The 16,313-nt window shown below is 30.6% G+C and overlaps 1 protein-coding gene across 1 annotated transcript; it reads left to right on the top strand.

Annotated features, from left to right (window-relative positions):
• Positions 1-5,994: 5,994 nt before the first annotated feature.
• Positions 5,995-12,112, top strand: LOC128190605 (uncharacterized). Its single transcript, XM_052862722.1, has 7 exons — positions 5,995-6,095; positions 6,632-6,684; positions 9,913-10,074; positions 10,348-10,404; positions 11,009-11,090; positions 11,183-11,214; positions 11,343-12,112. Exons 1-7 carry the CDS (start codon positions 5,995-5,997, stop codon positions 11,798-11,800), a joined length of 945 nt encoding a protein of 314 aa, XP_052718682.1. The 3' UTR covers positions 11,801-12,112.
• The last annotated feature ends 4,201 nt before the right edge of the window (positions 12,113-16,313 follow it).

Genomic DNA, 16,313 nt, shown 5'->3' with positions numbered 1-16,313 from the left:
ATTTTTCTGCTGCAAATTGAGTATCATATATCAAAGTATACTGCTTTATTCAATAGTTCTGTTTTACTCATTAATGACTATAGCGCAATGTCATTTGTGTAAAATACTTTAAAATAATGAAGTTACACCGGTGAAGACTCACCGTTTGGGTTTATAAGTCATTCGTAATGACATTGAATTGTTGTAGAGTGTGACCCAGGTACCACAGGTGTCAACTGTTCCATGACCTGTCAGCCTGGATATTATGGACGTTTTTGCAGTAAACACTGCTTTTGTTCCTCTGAAATGTTCTGTGATCCTGTAAGAGGTTGCCTTTGTAACCCAGACGGTGTTGACTGTACAGATCAAGGTATATCGTTTAGATTTAACTCATACAAACAAATACACCTGACAGTCCGATGGACAAATATGACTCTAAGATAAGTAATCTATATGACATTTGACAATAAAACGGAAATATACCCCTAGCATTGTAAAAGTCTAGTGTGTCTGACAAAACAAAGCAGAGGGATTAACATAATGTTAAAATAATTCTTAAAGATGCTAGGAAAGACGTAAAAAGAAAAACTACTAACGTAAACTTAATCTTGTGTGTATTCTAAATAACGCTTAATTTTGTCAAATGACTCTTAAATTTTCAGGCATATTTTGAAGAAAAAAATAATTAAATCTAATTCAATAGAAACAACATTAATTGCATTGTTATGTTTTGTTTTGTTTAATTTAAATAGCAACAGAGTAAGATTGCACAACATTTGCTCCAGTAACCAAGCATTGTAATTATACTTTCATGTTAAATACTGAAATCTGATTGGTTTACACGCAGTTCATAATCCGTTCTATTACCCGCACGGTTAGCAACACACTTGGCAACGGATAACACGACGAATTGTTACATGCGTAAAACTTATGCGCGTACAGTTCACCTTAGAATCAACGTCAAAATATTTAGAAGCAGTAAATTTTTCTTTAGAATTAAACATTCAGTATAATAAAATAAATAGTGCCTGTTTGGGAGGGCAACAGTTGAAATTGAACCCCGAGAGAACCATTGTCAACCGACACGAAGCGTCCCAAACTCTCCCAAACAGGCACTTTTTATATAATATTACACAGATCAATGACTGAATCATTTGACTGCAGCGGTAGAATATAAACTCTTACCGCTTTTATTTCAAATAAAATGACAGAGTTGTCAAAATTGTATTGTATTAATTTTTTCTGAAATTTGTCCAACCTGACATAAAAGTATTTCCGGTTGTACCTGTACCGATGGAAATAAGCCTTTGCCAATGCACAACAAGGAAGTTTACTACGTATAACAACTGTCATTTTTAACTGAAACCTGGAAAAACCTGGTATAAGTGTTTTCAAAAGTGGCAATCACTCCAATATATAAAGCAAAGTCAATCATATATTTGTGACTATCAAATACGAGTAATAGGTTTTTAAAAATGTGACAGGCTATTTACAACGTTAATCCGTAAACCTTGCTTCAATCACATTTGGTTTTTATTCTAATTAACATTTAATGCACTCTCATTTATAGACGACGTGTAGAGACGAAATTTGATCAAAACATTGTAAAGTTCATGTGGATCAAATCACCTTCAAATTTGTTGTTATAGAATCAAAATATATTGACTAATATATTTTTTACTGTTCAATTTGAACATTTGTACCTATGAAACAGTTTAATCAAGCATTACATTAAAATATATAGATTTCATAAAATATTATGAAGCTATTTATTTTTAGTTATAATAGATACTTTTGATTCTAAAAACAAAAGTTAATTAAAGTAACCTACGGTATATTTAATGTATTTCCTCCATATTTTATTTTTATCACTTTATAAAGGTAAGGTTGTGACAAGGTCGTAGTTCTTAACTGTAAAGTATTGACTCTAAAAGCAATTACACTGTACATGTACACAACCTTTCTATGTCAAAAAGAGGTGATATTACCGACTTTAGATACTTTCCAATTTTATACGGTAATTAATCGGGAAAAAATGATAATACAGTCAGTTAGTCCGTTTGAGTGCTAGAAAAAAATCATATATTGGATTATCGGATTCTGCATACAACTTTCACTTGAAATGAAATGCGACTAATTATGCGTGTCATTTGAGTAACTTAGAAGCTTTACCTCTTCCGAGTTTTTATAATGTAAAAAAATTGTTAACTTAAATGATTGAGTTGTTATGCGTTGTGTCTTGATACACACTAAATCCTCTAAGGATGAATAGAATAGAATCGTGGATCGTCACCCTTGGTAAGTGAAGACGATTCCAGTGATGTGTCCAAATTATGTACACTTACGTTTAGGTAGACATCAAATCATCACATACTTGTATATGAAATAAAACTTTATTTTAGAATCCTATATCAATTTTTTAAATAGGAATGAATCTGTATATTTAAACATTGAAACATTTATTCTTATTTATATTAGCGACGCCGTTTTCTTGCTTTTAAACGCAAATTTCATACATATTAAATGTAATCGGCTAATTCAAAAATGCATACCCAACATCTCCTTTCCTATCATATTTGTTAAAATCAGACGAATCGTTAAAGTAACATCGTATAAACTTGTTCTATTTTACAGTACTTGACTCACTTATATTTAATGAAAAAAACTGAATTGGTCTTTAATTCCAATTATTAATAATTGAATACATTCCTTTTGATATTCTATTCCAAGATCACCATCCTGAATCTAATATTGTTACATTAATTTTGTAAATTTATCAAATATCTGGAAATGTTAAAACACCTTGGGACACTGTTACTTATTACAAAATAAAACAATACACATTTTGTCAAGTAGTACTTGAGAAATGTCACAGATACCAAACACTTAACGGAAACCGCACAATTGCTTCAGATAACGCTCTTTCAGAATTTCGCTCAGAATATTTAAAAATCTAATAAAAGCATCCTCAATTTTAAACACTGTTTTGATGTTTATGTATGTGTAATATGAAATTAGACTTTCCTGTAGCGATTAAAAATAGCTTTAGATATGTCACATATATTAATGGGGTGAATGTGTCATTGGTCGTAATAATAAGGTGGTTTGTTTAATCATATGTGTTGTTTGTTATTAAAATTGAGATCATTATCTATTACGACCACAGAGTTACAGTTTTGTAAAACATTGAGTAAATCAGCTTTTCTACACAATCTTCACATTGAATACATGTCATCTGCATTGCAGCGGTGTAAGGACAACATTGTACACGATCTAATTGATTCCATTTGTGACTTATCTACTCCTAACATCATTTCTGGTTGTTATTAATTATCTATAATTTAGGGGCAAAAACAACACTATATAAGTCAAGGGTTACATTCTAAAAGAGTTTAAATAAAGGAGTTTTAATTTAATTACTAGTATTATTTATATACAACTAATGATATTTGATTTACAAGGGTAAAGTTACACAAGGGAAAGAGTGTAACACACTGAAAAAGTCGTGACAAGAAAAAGGACGTCTTTAAAACTTTTAAAGAGCATGGGGTATAACGACAATTTCACTTTAATCCACCGCATGTTTCTAAAAATTACTTTTTGTTTGTCTACCGTATCTGATCGTTGGATACCTATCAAAAGCAGAAAGTTTCAATGCTACAGTTTTTACATTTGCTACCACGCTAACAACGGTCGTCAGACTTTGATCGTTCATAGACTGACTATGTTTCGCTATTGTTGTTACGCAAACGGTATACCTTTTAGTTCTAATTTTATCACATATTATGTTTGAGTTGAATGCATACAATTCATTCTTTTATTTTATTTTTTTAGTTATTTCAAAGGTTTTATTTCTTGATGCAGGTGTAGAAATTAATATCATAAAACAACAAATTCAGATAGAAGTAATGCTTAGTTTTTTATGTTTAGATGACATATATGTCATCTTCAAGAGTGTGCAGGTAGTCCAGAAGGTCTGAAATATAGATTGTAGTTAATTTCTTATTGGTCAGAAATGTAAAGCATTTTTTAAAGCCCTTCCAACATCTCTTAGTGAATGTAGAGATCAGGTACTGATCAACCGTAGGAGTACAAACAGGCCAAACGCTCTCTTAAATATTCTTGGTCAAACCAATTACAGAAGGTAAGAAATTAACAATTGTTTAATTTCAAAGATTATGTATCAATATTTTTAAAGTAATTTATAAGGTGACAAGCATGACTAGAATAGAGGTCTTGTAATTTATTATTTATCCGTAAACGGAAATGCATGTAACAGTATTAATTTTCCTATAGAATCGGATATACCAAGCTGTTTTTATTTTTCAACTTAGGAAGGAAGGTTGATGTGATGGCAAAAAGATTACGCTAAAAGTACAGAACTATATTTAAATAAACAGGTGACTTTATTATACAAACTCCGATTTCATAATCATGATACAAAATACATCAATTTGTTATCTACTAATGACTTTTGCATAAGTAGTTATGTTTTGTTTGTGATTGCGGCGTTTCTATGATAGATTCAAAGAGAATTAACCAAACTTTCTGATACCCCATTGTAGCTTTTTTCCCAACATAGCAAATGTTCCCTTATAATACGTTTGGAGTATTGTGCAATATTCTTGTTGAAAATCACTAATAGTATTTATATTTTAGTTATCATGAGACGTTCAAAATATCGTCCATGATTGCTATGTTTAATTGAACAAAAATAATTTATTTGCATTTTTTGTATCCCTAACATTTGCTTTGCATGATAAAAATCACTATATCTAACAATACGAGTATTTAACTATTTTGTTTTCTATTATTTGCAATCAAATTTAACAAAGTTATTTTGTTGTTATCACGGGTTAAAATTAGGTTATAATATTTTGAGTTCAATAGATATATGCTTTAAATTCTCCGATGATTTTTTTTTTCAAAATTGATTGCAAAAAAAACGTAAAACAACTGCAATGAGAAGTGCACCTTGTTCAATTAATTAAGATATAAACAGCACGTTAAAAGTTCAAACGATATGAACTTGGTTGGTAACGTAATCAAATTCTATTCTGATAAGCCAGAAAGGTATTTACGTTTGTTAAGGTTAATCGTTCAGAATTATTATCTTTACCTTGTTTTAATGTTTACAATAATGCAAAAAACAAAAGATGCATGCACGGTAATCATTGTGAGGTCATACAATTTTTAACGTTTTCGCTCTTCTTTAGGATCTTATAACTGAAAAAATCTGTAAACGTAAAGTCACTTTGTGATAGGGGTCCTTGTGTTTAATGGTGACACCTGCGTGTTCGTTGATGTATGATTTATTCACTATATTTGTAATTTAAAATTCATCCTGGAAAATACATCGATATCATTCAGTTACATAATTCATACCAGATAATTTATTTTACAGGCATAAGATGAACATAATTGACCAATGCTATGATGTCGAAGAGTTATTCCCCTTGTCACAGCATCTGATTAAACATCAAATCTTTACATGATACAATGAAATATAACTTTTGAAACTGTTAAAAATTACGATTGAATAGATTTAGACTTGTTTGTATTCTGATAAAAAATAAAAATAAATGATACAACAAAGCCAGATATGCTTACTTCTATGATAGTATATTGAATAGTGCAGAAACGTGTAAAAAAAATCGAACTGTCTACTTGAACATTTACCATTCATTCTCCTAATGATACGACGCTTAAAATAACCATTATCAAGGACGAATTTATAATTAGGACATCATAAGGTACTGCACTTCTACATGAAATATTTTTTTGATTTTTTGCCCAAAGTAAGTACAAAAAATTAATAATAAGGAAATAAACACGTATGTGTTTGTAATATAACGATGTGAGCAGTCAAAGTACGCGAATCGTTTACTATGAGTTTATAAACAACAACTAGGAAATGCCTCCGACAACGTTTGACCGTTTTTTTGTGTAGCATTGTACAAGCGTATATCCCCCTTTTCTTGGTATGTTTCATTTGAACAGCAACCAACATTAGTAATGGAAAACCGTTCATTGTTTTGTTTGATGTATTGTGTAAGCTTTTCTTTGACTTTCTGCAAAAATATCACTGGACCAGGAGTATGTATGCCACCGAACAGGTTGGTTTATGCTTTAATTGAATTGAATTATTATCCACAAACGTCTCTCTTGAAATCAAACATTGAACATTTGCAAACATGAACGACAGAGCAACAGTGTGTGAAATGAAATCTGCGTATAGTAAATTGCTAACGTAAATTACATGTCATTACAATAATGACAAGCAATTACCATTGCAAAACCCATTGTTACTTTTTTGACATTGTTTGATTCACTACTAGTATAACAAAAAAAGGTGAAAGAATCGTTTAATCTATAAAAAATTACAGTTACTTTGTAGTCTTTTAAAAACGCTTTAAACATTTGTCGAATGACAAGTTATATAAACAAAAGAAAAACTGATTAAACAATACATAATCCACAAGACTGAATTCGCGCTTGTGTTCATTAACCTTAGAATCATTTGCGATGGGTTTTTATACCATTTAATGAAAAGGTTTATGGTTAATGATAGGCTTATTTTTTATGCTTGACTATTTTTGTTGTGCTAACCGTGAATGCTAATGCTAAATTTAAGATAAATGATATGTTTCAGCTCAATCATCACATGTTGTTTTGGATATATTCTAAAAGAAAACATGTGTTTAGGTGAGTAAAATTTTCTATCGATTGAAAAAATGTAGCTTAAATAAACATATGCTTTTAGATGTGTTAAAATCATTATACAACGTTTAATTGATATCACTCTTATCTTCATTTGATACTATTATTTTTTTTAATGAATGTTTTGTCTGCTCATTCCTTGTCGACGTTCTACAAAAAAACAAACGAACTGAAATTGCTTTAAAGACATAACAACGAGAAGTAAATTTCAGGGCACTTGGTGTTAATGATTCCCGAATTTTGTTATCCAACGTCTGTTTATTTGACAATGGATGTAATCCTTCTTTAAAAAGATATGATTTCCACAATATGTTGTCTGTTGATTTCAGGGCGCTTAGACAATTTTATTTCATCAATCCAGGAAAGTTTTATTTTAAGATCTATATTAAATATTCAAGTATATTCATAAAAATTTAATAAACACAGTGTAAGAGATAGTCAAGACTATTGTCGATTATACAAATAACATTTCAACGGTGGTTTGATCTTACTACATTTGTGAAAGAATACATTTTATCTTGAAACATTAATCATCGTTGTTGATATCTTAATGAAGGAGTCTTCTTGTTATTAGACAAACTTCTTATATTCAGAAAATCATGACATTTCTACACTGTCAAACAGATCATATAACCTCATGATTCTATCAGTTTAATCCAATTTTCGCGAAAAGGTCAGGTCAAGGTTACTACTAAGGTCACTTCTATCAACAAAAGGATGATAAAATTAAAACATGTTTAAGATATGAAGCTGCTATTCTTCAGTGTAATAATAGAAAAAAGAATGTCTTTAAGCTTCTTTACTATCACAATAATAGACTCGAATTTTTGGCCTTTAATACCGATAAATCGGAAGAGTACTGGCTTTTGTTCTATATATTTTAAAAATTATTAGTCCTTGAAGATTACCAATTTGTTTCTAATTTTTTTAATCAATCTTCGCTAATTAATAATCAACGATAATTGCTCAAAATTTTCTGAAAATCATCTTGATTTTACAATCTTGCGCATGCGCATTGCATTTACGCTAAATCACGGGAGGCTTTTTAATTTATGTTTCCATAATATAACATTTTGCATGGATAAACTAAGAAACGATAATACAAATACGTGTAAATTTTCATTGGAAATTTGCTCTATATTCTGTTAAACAAAGAAAATACGGGAGATAACACTAACACATTTCATTTAGTTTGAAAAATCCCGGGAGTTCCCAATGTCATCACGGTGTGTAAATTTGAAGCGAGTAATAAATGTTGGTGAAAAAGTGTCGAATTCTTCAATAGTTTGAATTGAATTTTAAGATGTAATGTATCTACAGCCTCAAAATTGTTTGTAAAAATAAAATAATTTGGCTTTTAATATCAAGGCAATTTCATTAATTTTCTCCAAAATCGTTTCGGAAAAACTCTGCAATTTTCTCCTACATTACGGATATAAGGGATGCATTTTAACTGTGGTGAAGGCCTGTTCTGAGACAAAGATTATTCTAACTAAGCAGAGTATATTGAAATTAGTAGCATAATTGTAGGCCTAAAGTTTGATTCTGTGAATGTCAACAATACGGTGTGTCGATGTATCTATTTCATGATAATCATGTAAATGTCCAATATCATTTGCAATATCAACCCGTGCACGCATGGGTCAAAATCTAGTATAATACTAAATCGGAATAAATATTTAAACTTAAATTGATATTGTTTAGCACGCTTTTCCGCTAATTTTCGACAATTTTAAAGATATTCTGATTATTTTTTCATGCTTTAATTATAAAAATGTTTCTGATTTTTACATATTATAAAGACTAAATTTGAAGATGTAAATTTACAAAAACGATTATAACATATTGAACATTTTATAAAAGAGAAATTCCGATTTTAGTTTTTCACATAGATCTATTTATAGAATGAGTGCTTAAAAGCTAATAAAATGTTATCTGATAGTTTAATCAAATTTAACAGCATATTTTTAAACCCAACTATCTTATCATTAGTTCACATTAATTGAAAAAATCCAACATTTATGTTTTTGTTTTTAGAATTCCTAATAGACTCATGAATCTACAGCAATTTTGAATTTAAAAAAAGTATACCTACGCCAACGTTCCGCCAAAAATATTGTCCTTGTTAGATTCTAAACCTTGATTACTATTTCTATCAAAAGTGGTGTGATAATAAAAAAAAATATGATATTTTAATTTCCTTTCATCTTTTTTTAATGAACAATTAATTCTCATTAGGATTTGATAAGTCGAAAACCGGAAAGACTCCTTCCTTAACTGCCTGTTTCTGATCAGTGTCTTTACAATGTGTAACGACATTTATTCACAAAATTTTAAGAAATTCATTTCGTTTGCCGCTCTCAACACTTTAGTTCAGCAAACCATTTTTGCAATGTATTTTCTAATTATCGTAAAAAAAATCCAATTGCCATTTGCCACTTTATCTATGAACTGTAAAGGAAGAGATTCTTATTAGGGAAAATTCAGGGTTTTCTTTTAAGATGAACAACGCTTGAAACATCTTGACATATTCAATTTCCTGCTTATACTAATTAACATTTTATATCATTTTAGATCAACTGTTTCGTACTGCAACTTCAGTAACACTTATTTCATCTTTTCAGCTTCCGCTCGAATAAAAAATGTCTTTTATTCAATTTTATCTAATGTTATTATTTGATATTTTTTCGATAATATCTCAGCAAAATGATTTGTGTGTTTTAAGAAAGTTTGTTTTTTTCTATTAGATAACCAAGCAAGACTCTTTTTTTAATTTGTTGTATGTACTTTTTAGCGTTCATTATACCTGATAATACATTCATTATTACCTTTTCAAGTTTTCAACAATATTGAAGACAAGTAAATGATTACAAACATTTCCGCTGAAAATTGAGTATCATATATCAAACACAGGATGAATCTCTGCCATTAAGTTAATTGAAAGGTGACTGAAAGGTAACTGAAATGTGACTGAATGGCATATGTGTGCCATTCAGTCACCTTTCCAGACCATTCAGTTATCATTCAGTTGACTGAATGGCAGAGATTCATCCTGTGAAAGTATATTGCTTTATTCAATACTTCTGTTTCACTTAAATAATTTCTATAGCACATTGCCATGTGTGTAAAATAATTTGAAATAATGAAGTTACACTAGTGAAGACTCACCATTTGGGTTTATCAATCATTCGTAATGAAAATAAATCGTTGCAGAGTGTGACCCAGGCACCAATGGAGAAAACTGTTCCATGACCTGTCCGCCTGGATATTATGGACTTTTTTGCAGTAAACCATGCCTTTGTTCCTCTGAAATGTTTTGTGATCCTATAAGGGGTTGCCTTTGTAACCAAAACAGTGTTAACTGTACAGATCAAGGTATATCTTTTTAATTTAAAAAAAAAATGCAATACTTAATAAATCCTAGTAAGTTTTTTACGTGATTTTTGGACACAACATGCCAAAACAACAACACAAATTTTAGCATACGCTTTAAAGATATCTGATGCACAAAATTAATAACGTAATAGTTTGTGAAAATCTCTGATATTATATTTGCAACATTGAAGAAAACCAATAAAATAAAGTATGTTCAAAGAAAAGTGATATAACAGTTAAACTCATTACGAATAGATCAATGTGTATTTACAGATCAGAAATTGACAACGGAATATGCCGAGAATTCAACAGTTTATAAGTCAAATCATAGTAAGTGCATTCAAAACACCATGAGATTTTGCTACAGAAGAGCAAATTGGAAAGAACTATTTAGATTATTACAATTTTTTTTATTCTTCTAAATATTGACAAATTCGGATATCCTCCGTGGCGTTGTTAATGAATCTGGTTAAAATCTGGTTCAAGATCCTGTGATTTTGTGGTCCTGGTCCCTGTACTAATAACAAACCAACCACTGTGTATTTTACAGAATGATTTTTTTCTGCTTTCTTCACTGTGGTTTTCCAAAGTCAGTTCATCACTCTTTGAAAATGACAACGTAGAACACAATCAAGAACGTTTAACACTTTCGAAGAGAGTTCGTTTTAAATATCTTTGTTGAATGTACTGTAATGATTGATTGATTGATTGATTGATAGATAGATAGATAGATAGATAGATAGATAGATAGATAGATAAATAGATAGATAGATAGATAGATAGATAGATAGATAGATAGATAGATAGATAGATAGATAGATAGATAGATAGATAGATAGATAGATAGATAGATAGATAGATAGATAGATAGATTTACGTGGTATTTCATACAGTATAGTTTCCTTACTTAGGTTGTCACTTTTTTTTAAAACAGAATCACCATTCATTGACGAAAACATCCTCCCCTCGTTGGTATTTGCTATCACTGTATTGCTCATCAGTATTATATGTATCAGGTATGAACATTAGTTATTTGAGTTTTACTAAAACTGATAAATACATTCATTCCAAGTAAGGACTATATGAATACTCTGTTTTTGTTTTGTAGATTGCTGTATTCAAAGATAATGAAAAGAAAAGGTTAACATGTTGGGATATACTAAGCTAGCTTTAAAATCTTTAATTTTTGTAAAAAAAAAAAAAAAATTAAATCTAAGTGGTACTGGTAAGTTTTAAGCTCTGTAGTAACGATGACACTTTCTATTCAGATATACAATCCGCGCAGAACATGCAGACAGACAACCCGGCACCTTGTCTAGGGTTAAACCCGGATGCCCTTCCTCAGCAAACCATAAAAAGTGTAAATATAAACTGCCATCTACAGAATACCACCAAGCAAAGAGTTGATGAAGAGATGGATAACATTAGTTGTAAAGCAATTCAGAACCAATCGTCAGATCGACAAACAGACAAAACCACACATCCGTGTAAAACAACCAATAACCATTCTGTAAACACAAAACAAGGGAAACGGAAAAATGGCGGTAAAACTGTGATGTTAAAGTTTCCTGACTCACAATCTGATTCAGTTTCTCGCAAAAGAAAAATGCAAGTAAAATATTCAATAACCCAAGAACCGTCTTCCGATAAAGAACTATATGCGAATCAAGCTGATTTGACTCATACAAACAAATCTTATACACCAGACAGTCAAATGGACAAATAGGACTCTGAGGTTATGTAGTATATGTAACATATGACAACATTCCAGCATTGTAAAATTCTAGTGTGTCTGACAAAACAAAGCAGAGGGATTAAAATGATGTTAAAACAATTCATAAAGTACTGAAAGCAGGGCTCTTTTGGTGTGTCTTTACGCATATTGTGTAGTGAAGACTGAAAATATCTCTCTTTCATACGCATTATATGTGTCCAAAATGCATAGTCTTGTTTTTAAAATATGTTATTAATAAGAGAACTAAAAATAGATAGAGAATTCTCTCGAAATTAAAAAGACACAAAATGCCAACACTTTTGAGAAAACTATTTGGTATAGCGGAAGCTTTTACTTTGATGCTGTTTGGTTTTCTGTTTACTTTTGAAGTTGTGCTATTTATAGTAACATTGGCGATTTGCCTGCCTACAGCCAAGACTCTGCTTAAAATGCGAGGAAAGAAGTAAAATGAAAAACTACAAACGTAAATTACTATGTGGAGATATTCATATTTAAACTTAAGCTTGTGTGTATTCTAAATAACGCTAAATTATCTCAAGTAATTCTTACATTTGCAGGCATAATTTAAAGAAAGAAAAAAAATTAAATCTAATTCAGTTGAAACAAAAGCATTAACAATGTTACGTTTTGCTTTGTTTAATTTAAATTGTAACATTGTCAGATTGCACAACATTTGCTCCAGTAACCAAGCATTGATATAACACTGATCAACGACTAAATCATTTGACTGCAGCGAGAGAATGAAACTCTTACTGCTTTTATTTTAAATAAAATGACAGTGTTGTCAAAGTTGTACTGTATTGGTTTTTCTTAAATTTGTCCAACCTGACATAAAAGTATTTCCGGTTGTACATGCACCGAGGGAAATAAGCCTATGACAAATGTAAACCAACAAAGTTTTATACGTATTACAGCTGTCTTTTTTAACTGAAACTTGGAACAAATAAGGAAGAATCAGGTATGAGTGTTTTCAAAAGTGGCAATCATAACAATATATACAGTTAAATCAACCATATTTGTGAATATCCAATACGAGTAATACGTGTTTAACAATGTGACATGCTATTTACAAAGTTAATCCTTAAACCTTGCTTCAATCACATTTGGTATTTATTTTCTTTAACATTTAATGTCATCTCATTTATCAACGACGTGTAGAAACAAATTTGTATCAAAACATTATAAATGTTCATGTGGATCAATTACCTTAAAATTTGGTTTTATACAATCAAAAAATATTGACAAATATATTAATTACTTTTCAGTTGGAATATATGTCCCTTTTAAACAGTTTATTCAAGCATTGCATTAAAATATTCAGATTTCATAAAATATTATTAAACTATTTATTTCTAGTTATAATATATACTTTTAATTCTAAAAACGAAAACTAATTGAAGTAACATACGGTATACGTGTATTTAATGTATTTCAACCACAAATTATTTTTATCACTTTATAAATGTTAGGTTGTGACAAGGTCGTAGTTCTTAACTGTAAAATCATGCTAGACTTACACTCTAAAAGCAATTACACCGTACATGTATACAAACTTCCCTTTATATTTTTCACATGTTTATACCATTACCATAACCCCTTGGGCCAGGAAGCGGCCAGAAAATTAAGCTTTTAACCTTATATATTTATATTCAGTGTATATTTCCCCTTATATTTGCATTGGAAATCTGCAACGTTCAGTTTTCTATGTTTACATCTACCAAGTATTATTTCCTCTATTTCTTACGGAAACTTATAGTTAATTCATAGCTCTATAGAAACAGCCAGACTGAAATCTACACGCCCTGTTCATCGATTGGTCAAAATCTACAGCGACCTAAGAAAGATCACGGACTGCATAATATAATCGTCATGATGTCAGATTCCAAGTCTCACAATTTGATCACTGTTTCTTTAAGCTAACGTCCTTTTGTTCATTAACAGTGATTTAGTGAATTCTACTAACTTTTCAAAATCAATTTATTATTTAGCTAAAAGAAAAATGTTGATATAAACAATAAATTGCTTAATTTGATGATTCATTCGGGTTATGAAGATAGCGATTAGTGCAAAAAAAATTACATAACCCGCTAACACGGGTTATGTATTTTTTCTGCAGAAAAGGAAAGCATTTTAGTGTTTAAATGAATACACTTTGCTAATTCATGCGCAATGGGTACAGATACAAACGTTTTCACGTTTTTTTAGTATATTTATTTTTGTAGCATTGAATGAAACTTTCAATCTTTCCTAACCAAGTCAATATGTACTTTCGAAAAACGATTATTAATATAAATCTTCTCCTTCATCAAATAAGATTTTTCTCCAAAATCTTTCTGGCTCTATATTTTTGTCGCGGAAGCTTACTAAATAACATGCTAATATGGATGTTCCATGTACATGTATGTTTCATATCTTTAAATTAAAGCGCAAATCATGGCTTTAAAGTGGCGATTCACAATATTTTATAAAATTAGACATCAGTATGAAAATATAAATATAAGCATTAAATGCTTATTTTTGGATGTCGTCGTTCCTATGACAAACCAAGCAGTGCAGACAAATTATCATACCGGGCTAACGCGCGGTTTTCAATTTCTCTGCACCACTTGATGTGTCATAGGACCGAATATGAAGATAGGGGTCCAAGTAGCGTAGTGGACAATGCACTCGCTTGTCGCCGCTGCGACCCGAGTTCGATCCTCGTGATCAACAGTGGCTGTAAGTGATAGGGTATGACGGTCGCCAGCTTGGACACGTGAGTTCTCTCCGGGTACTCCGGCTTCTTCCCACCCCAATAACCCCCTCGCGCTTACATCGGTACCAACGAGAAATATTAGAATGAGTTGTAGGACTTGCTTGTCAATCGTTGTAAAATAAATAAAGTTCAGTTTATAGGACCGCCATTACTACTAGAAACGGTCACATCTTTGTAAAAGCGAGCTAATGTATAATATTGTAGTCAAATATTAGCCTTAGTTGAACCAATGACCTGGCCCAGACGTCACCAACTTTCCTCAAGTCAATACTCAGCTTCAATATTGAGATTTGAATTCAAATTTATGCACTTCTCATATAAGGATTTGTGTTGAGGACTGAATGCGTGATTTGAACATTTTAGTGGCCGTGGAGCCAGGTTGATTAAAGTTAAGTATGTTCAAGTTTATGCTTATAATAATTATAAGGGTCAAAAAGAGGTGATATTACCGACTTTGGATACTTTCCAATTTTACACGGTAATTAATCGGAAAAAAATGACAAACAATACACATTGTTAGTCTCGTGAGTGCTAAAAAAATCATAGGATTATCAGTTTATGCATACAACTTTCACCTGAAATGACAAGCGACTAATTAATCATGCCATTTTAATAACTAAAAATCTTTACCTTTTCGGAGTTTTTTTTTTTTAATGTAAAACATTGTGAACTAAAACGTTATTGTATCGATGTATGAGCTGATATGCCTTGTATCTTGATTCAAACTAAATCTTCAAAGGGTAAATAGAGAAATATCATGGACTGCCACGCTTTGCTAGTAAAGATGATCCCGTTGATGTGTCCCAATAATGTACCCTAACGTTTAGATTTCATCATTTGGATATTTAATCATCACATACTTTGTATATCAAATGAAAATTTTAATTTAGAATCCCATTTAAAAATTTTGAAAACGTTATTAGAATGAAACTGTATATTCAAACATTGAAATAATCATTTTTATTGATATTAGCGACACCGCTTTCTTGCTACATATCAAAATGTATTAAACTAATTTAGAAATGCATACCCAACTTTTCCTTTTCTGTCATATTGTTAAAATCACAGACATATCGTTAAAGTAACAACGTAAAAACATGTTCTTTGTTACAGTTCTTGACTCATATTTAATGAAGAAAAATTAATGGGTTTTTAATTCCAATCCTAAATAATAAAAACATTCCTTTTGATATTCTTTTCCAAGATCACCATCCTGAATCTCACATTGTTACATTAATTTCGTAGATTTATTAAATAACTGGAAATATTAAAACTCCTTGGGACACTGTTAAAAAATAAAACAAAACAATACACATTTTGTCAAGTAGTACTTGAGAAATGTCACAGATACCAAAGACTTGACTCACAACGCATAATCGCTTCAGATAACGCTCTTCGGAATTTCGTTCAGAATATATAAAAATCTAACAAAGGCAACCTCTACCTAAAATACTGTTTTGATGTTTATGTGTGTGTAATATGAAAATATACTTTCCTGTAGCAATTAGAAATAGCTTTAGATATATCATATATATCTAGGGGGGGGGGGGGTTGTGTCATTCGTCGTAATAGAAAAGTAGTTTGTTTAATCTTGAGTGTAGTTTGTTTTTAAGATTGAGATGATTATATATTACGACCACAGAGGTACAACTTTGTAAAACATTGAGTCGATTAGTTTTTCGTCACATTAAATACATGTAATCTGCATTGCAGCGATGTCAGGGCAACATTACACAAGATGTAATTGAT

This window comes from Crassostrea angulata, chromosome 6, assembly GCF_025612915.1.
Source record: "Crassostrea angulata isolate pt1a10 chromosome 6, ASM2561291v2, whole genome shotgun sequence".
In the NCBI taxonomy this organism is placed as follows: Eukaryota; Metazoa; Mollusca; class Bivalvia; order Ostreida; family Ostreidae; genus Magallana; species Magallana angulata.
This window is presented reverse-complemented; position numbering and strand designations above follow the sequence as displayed.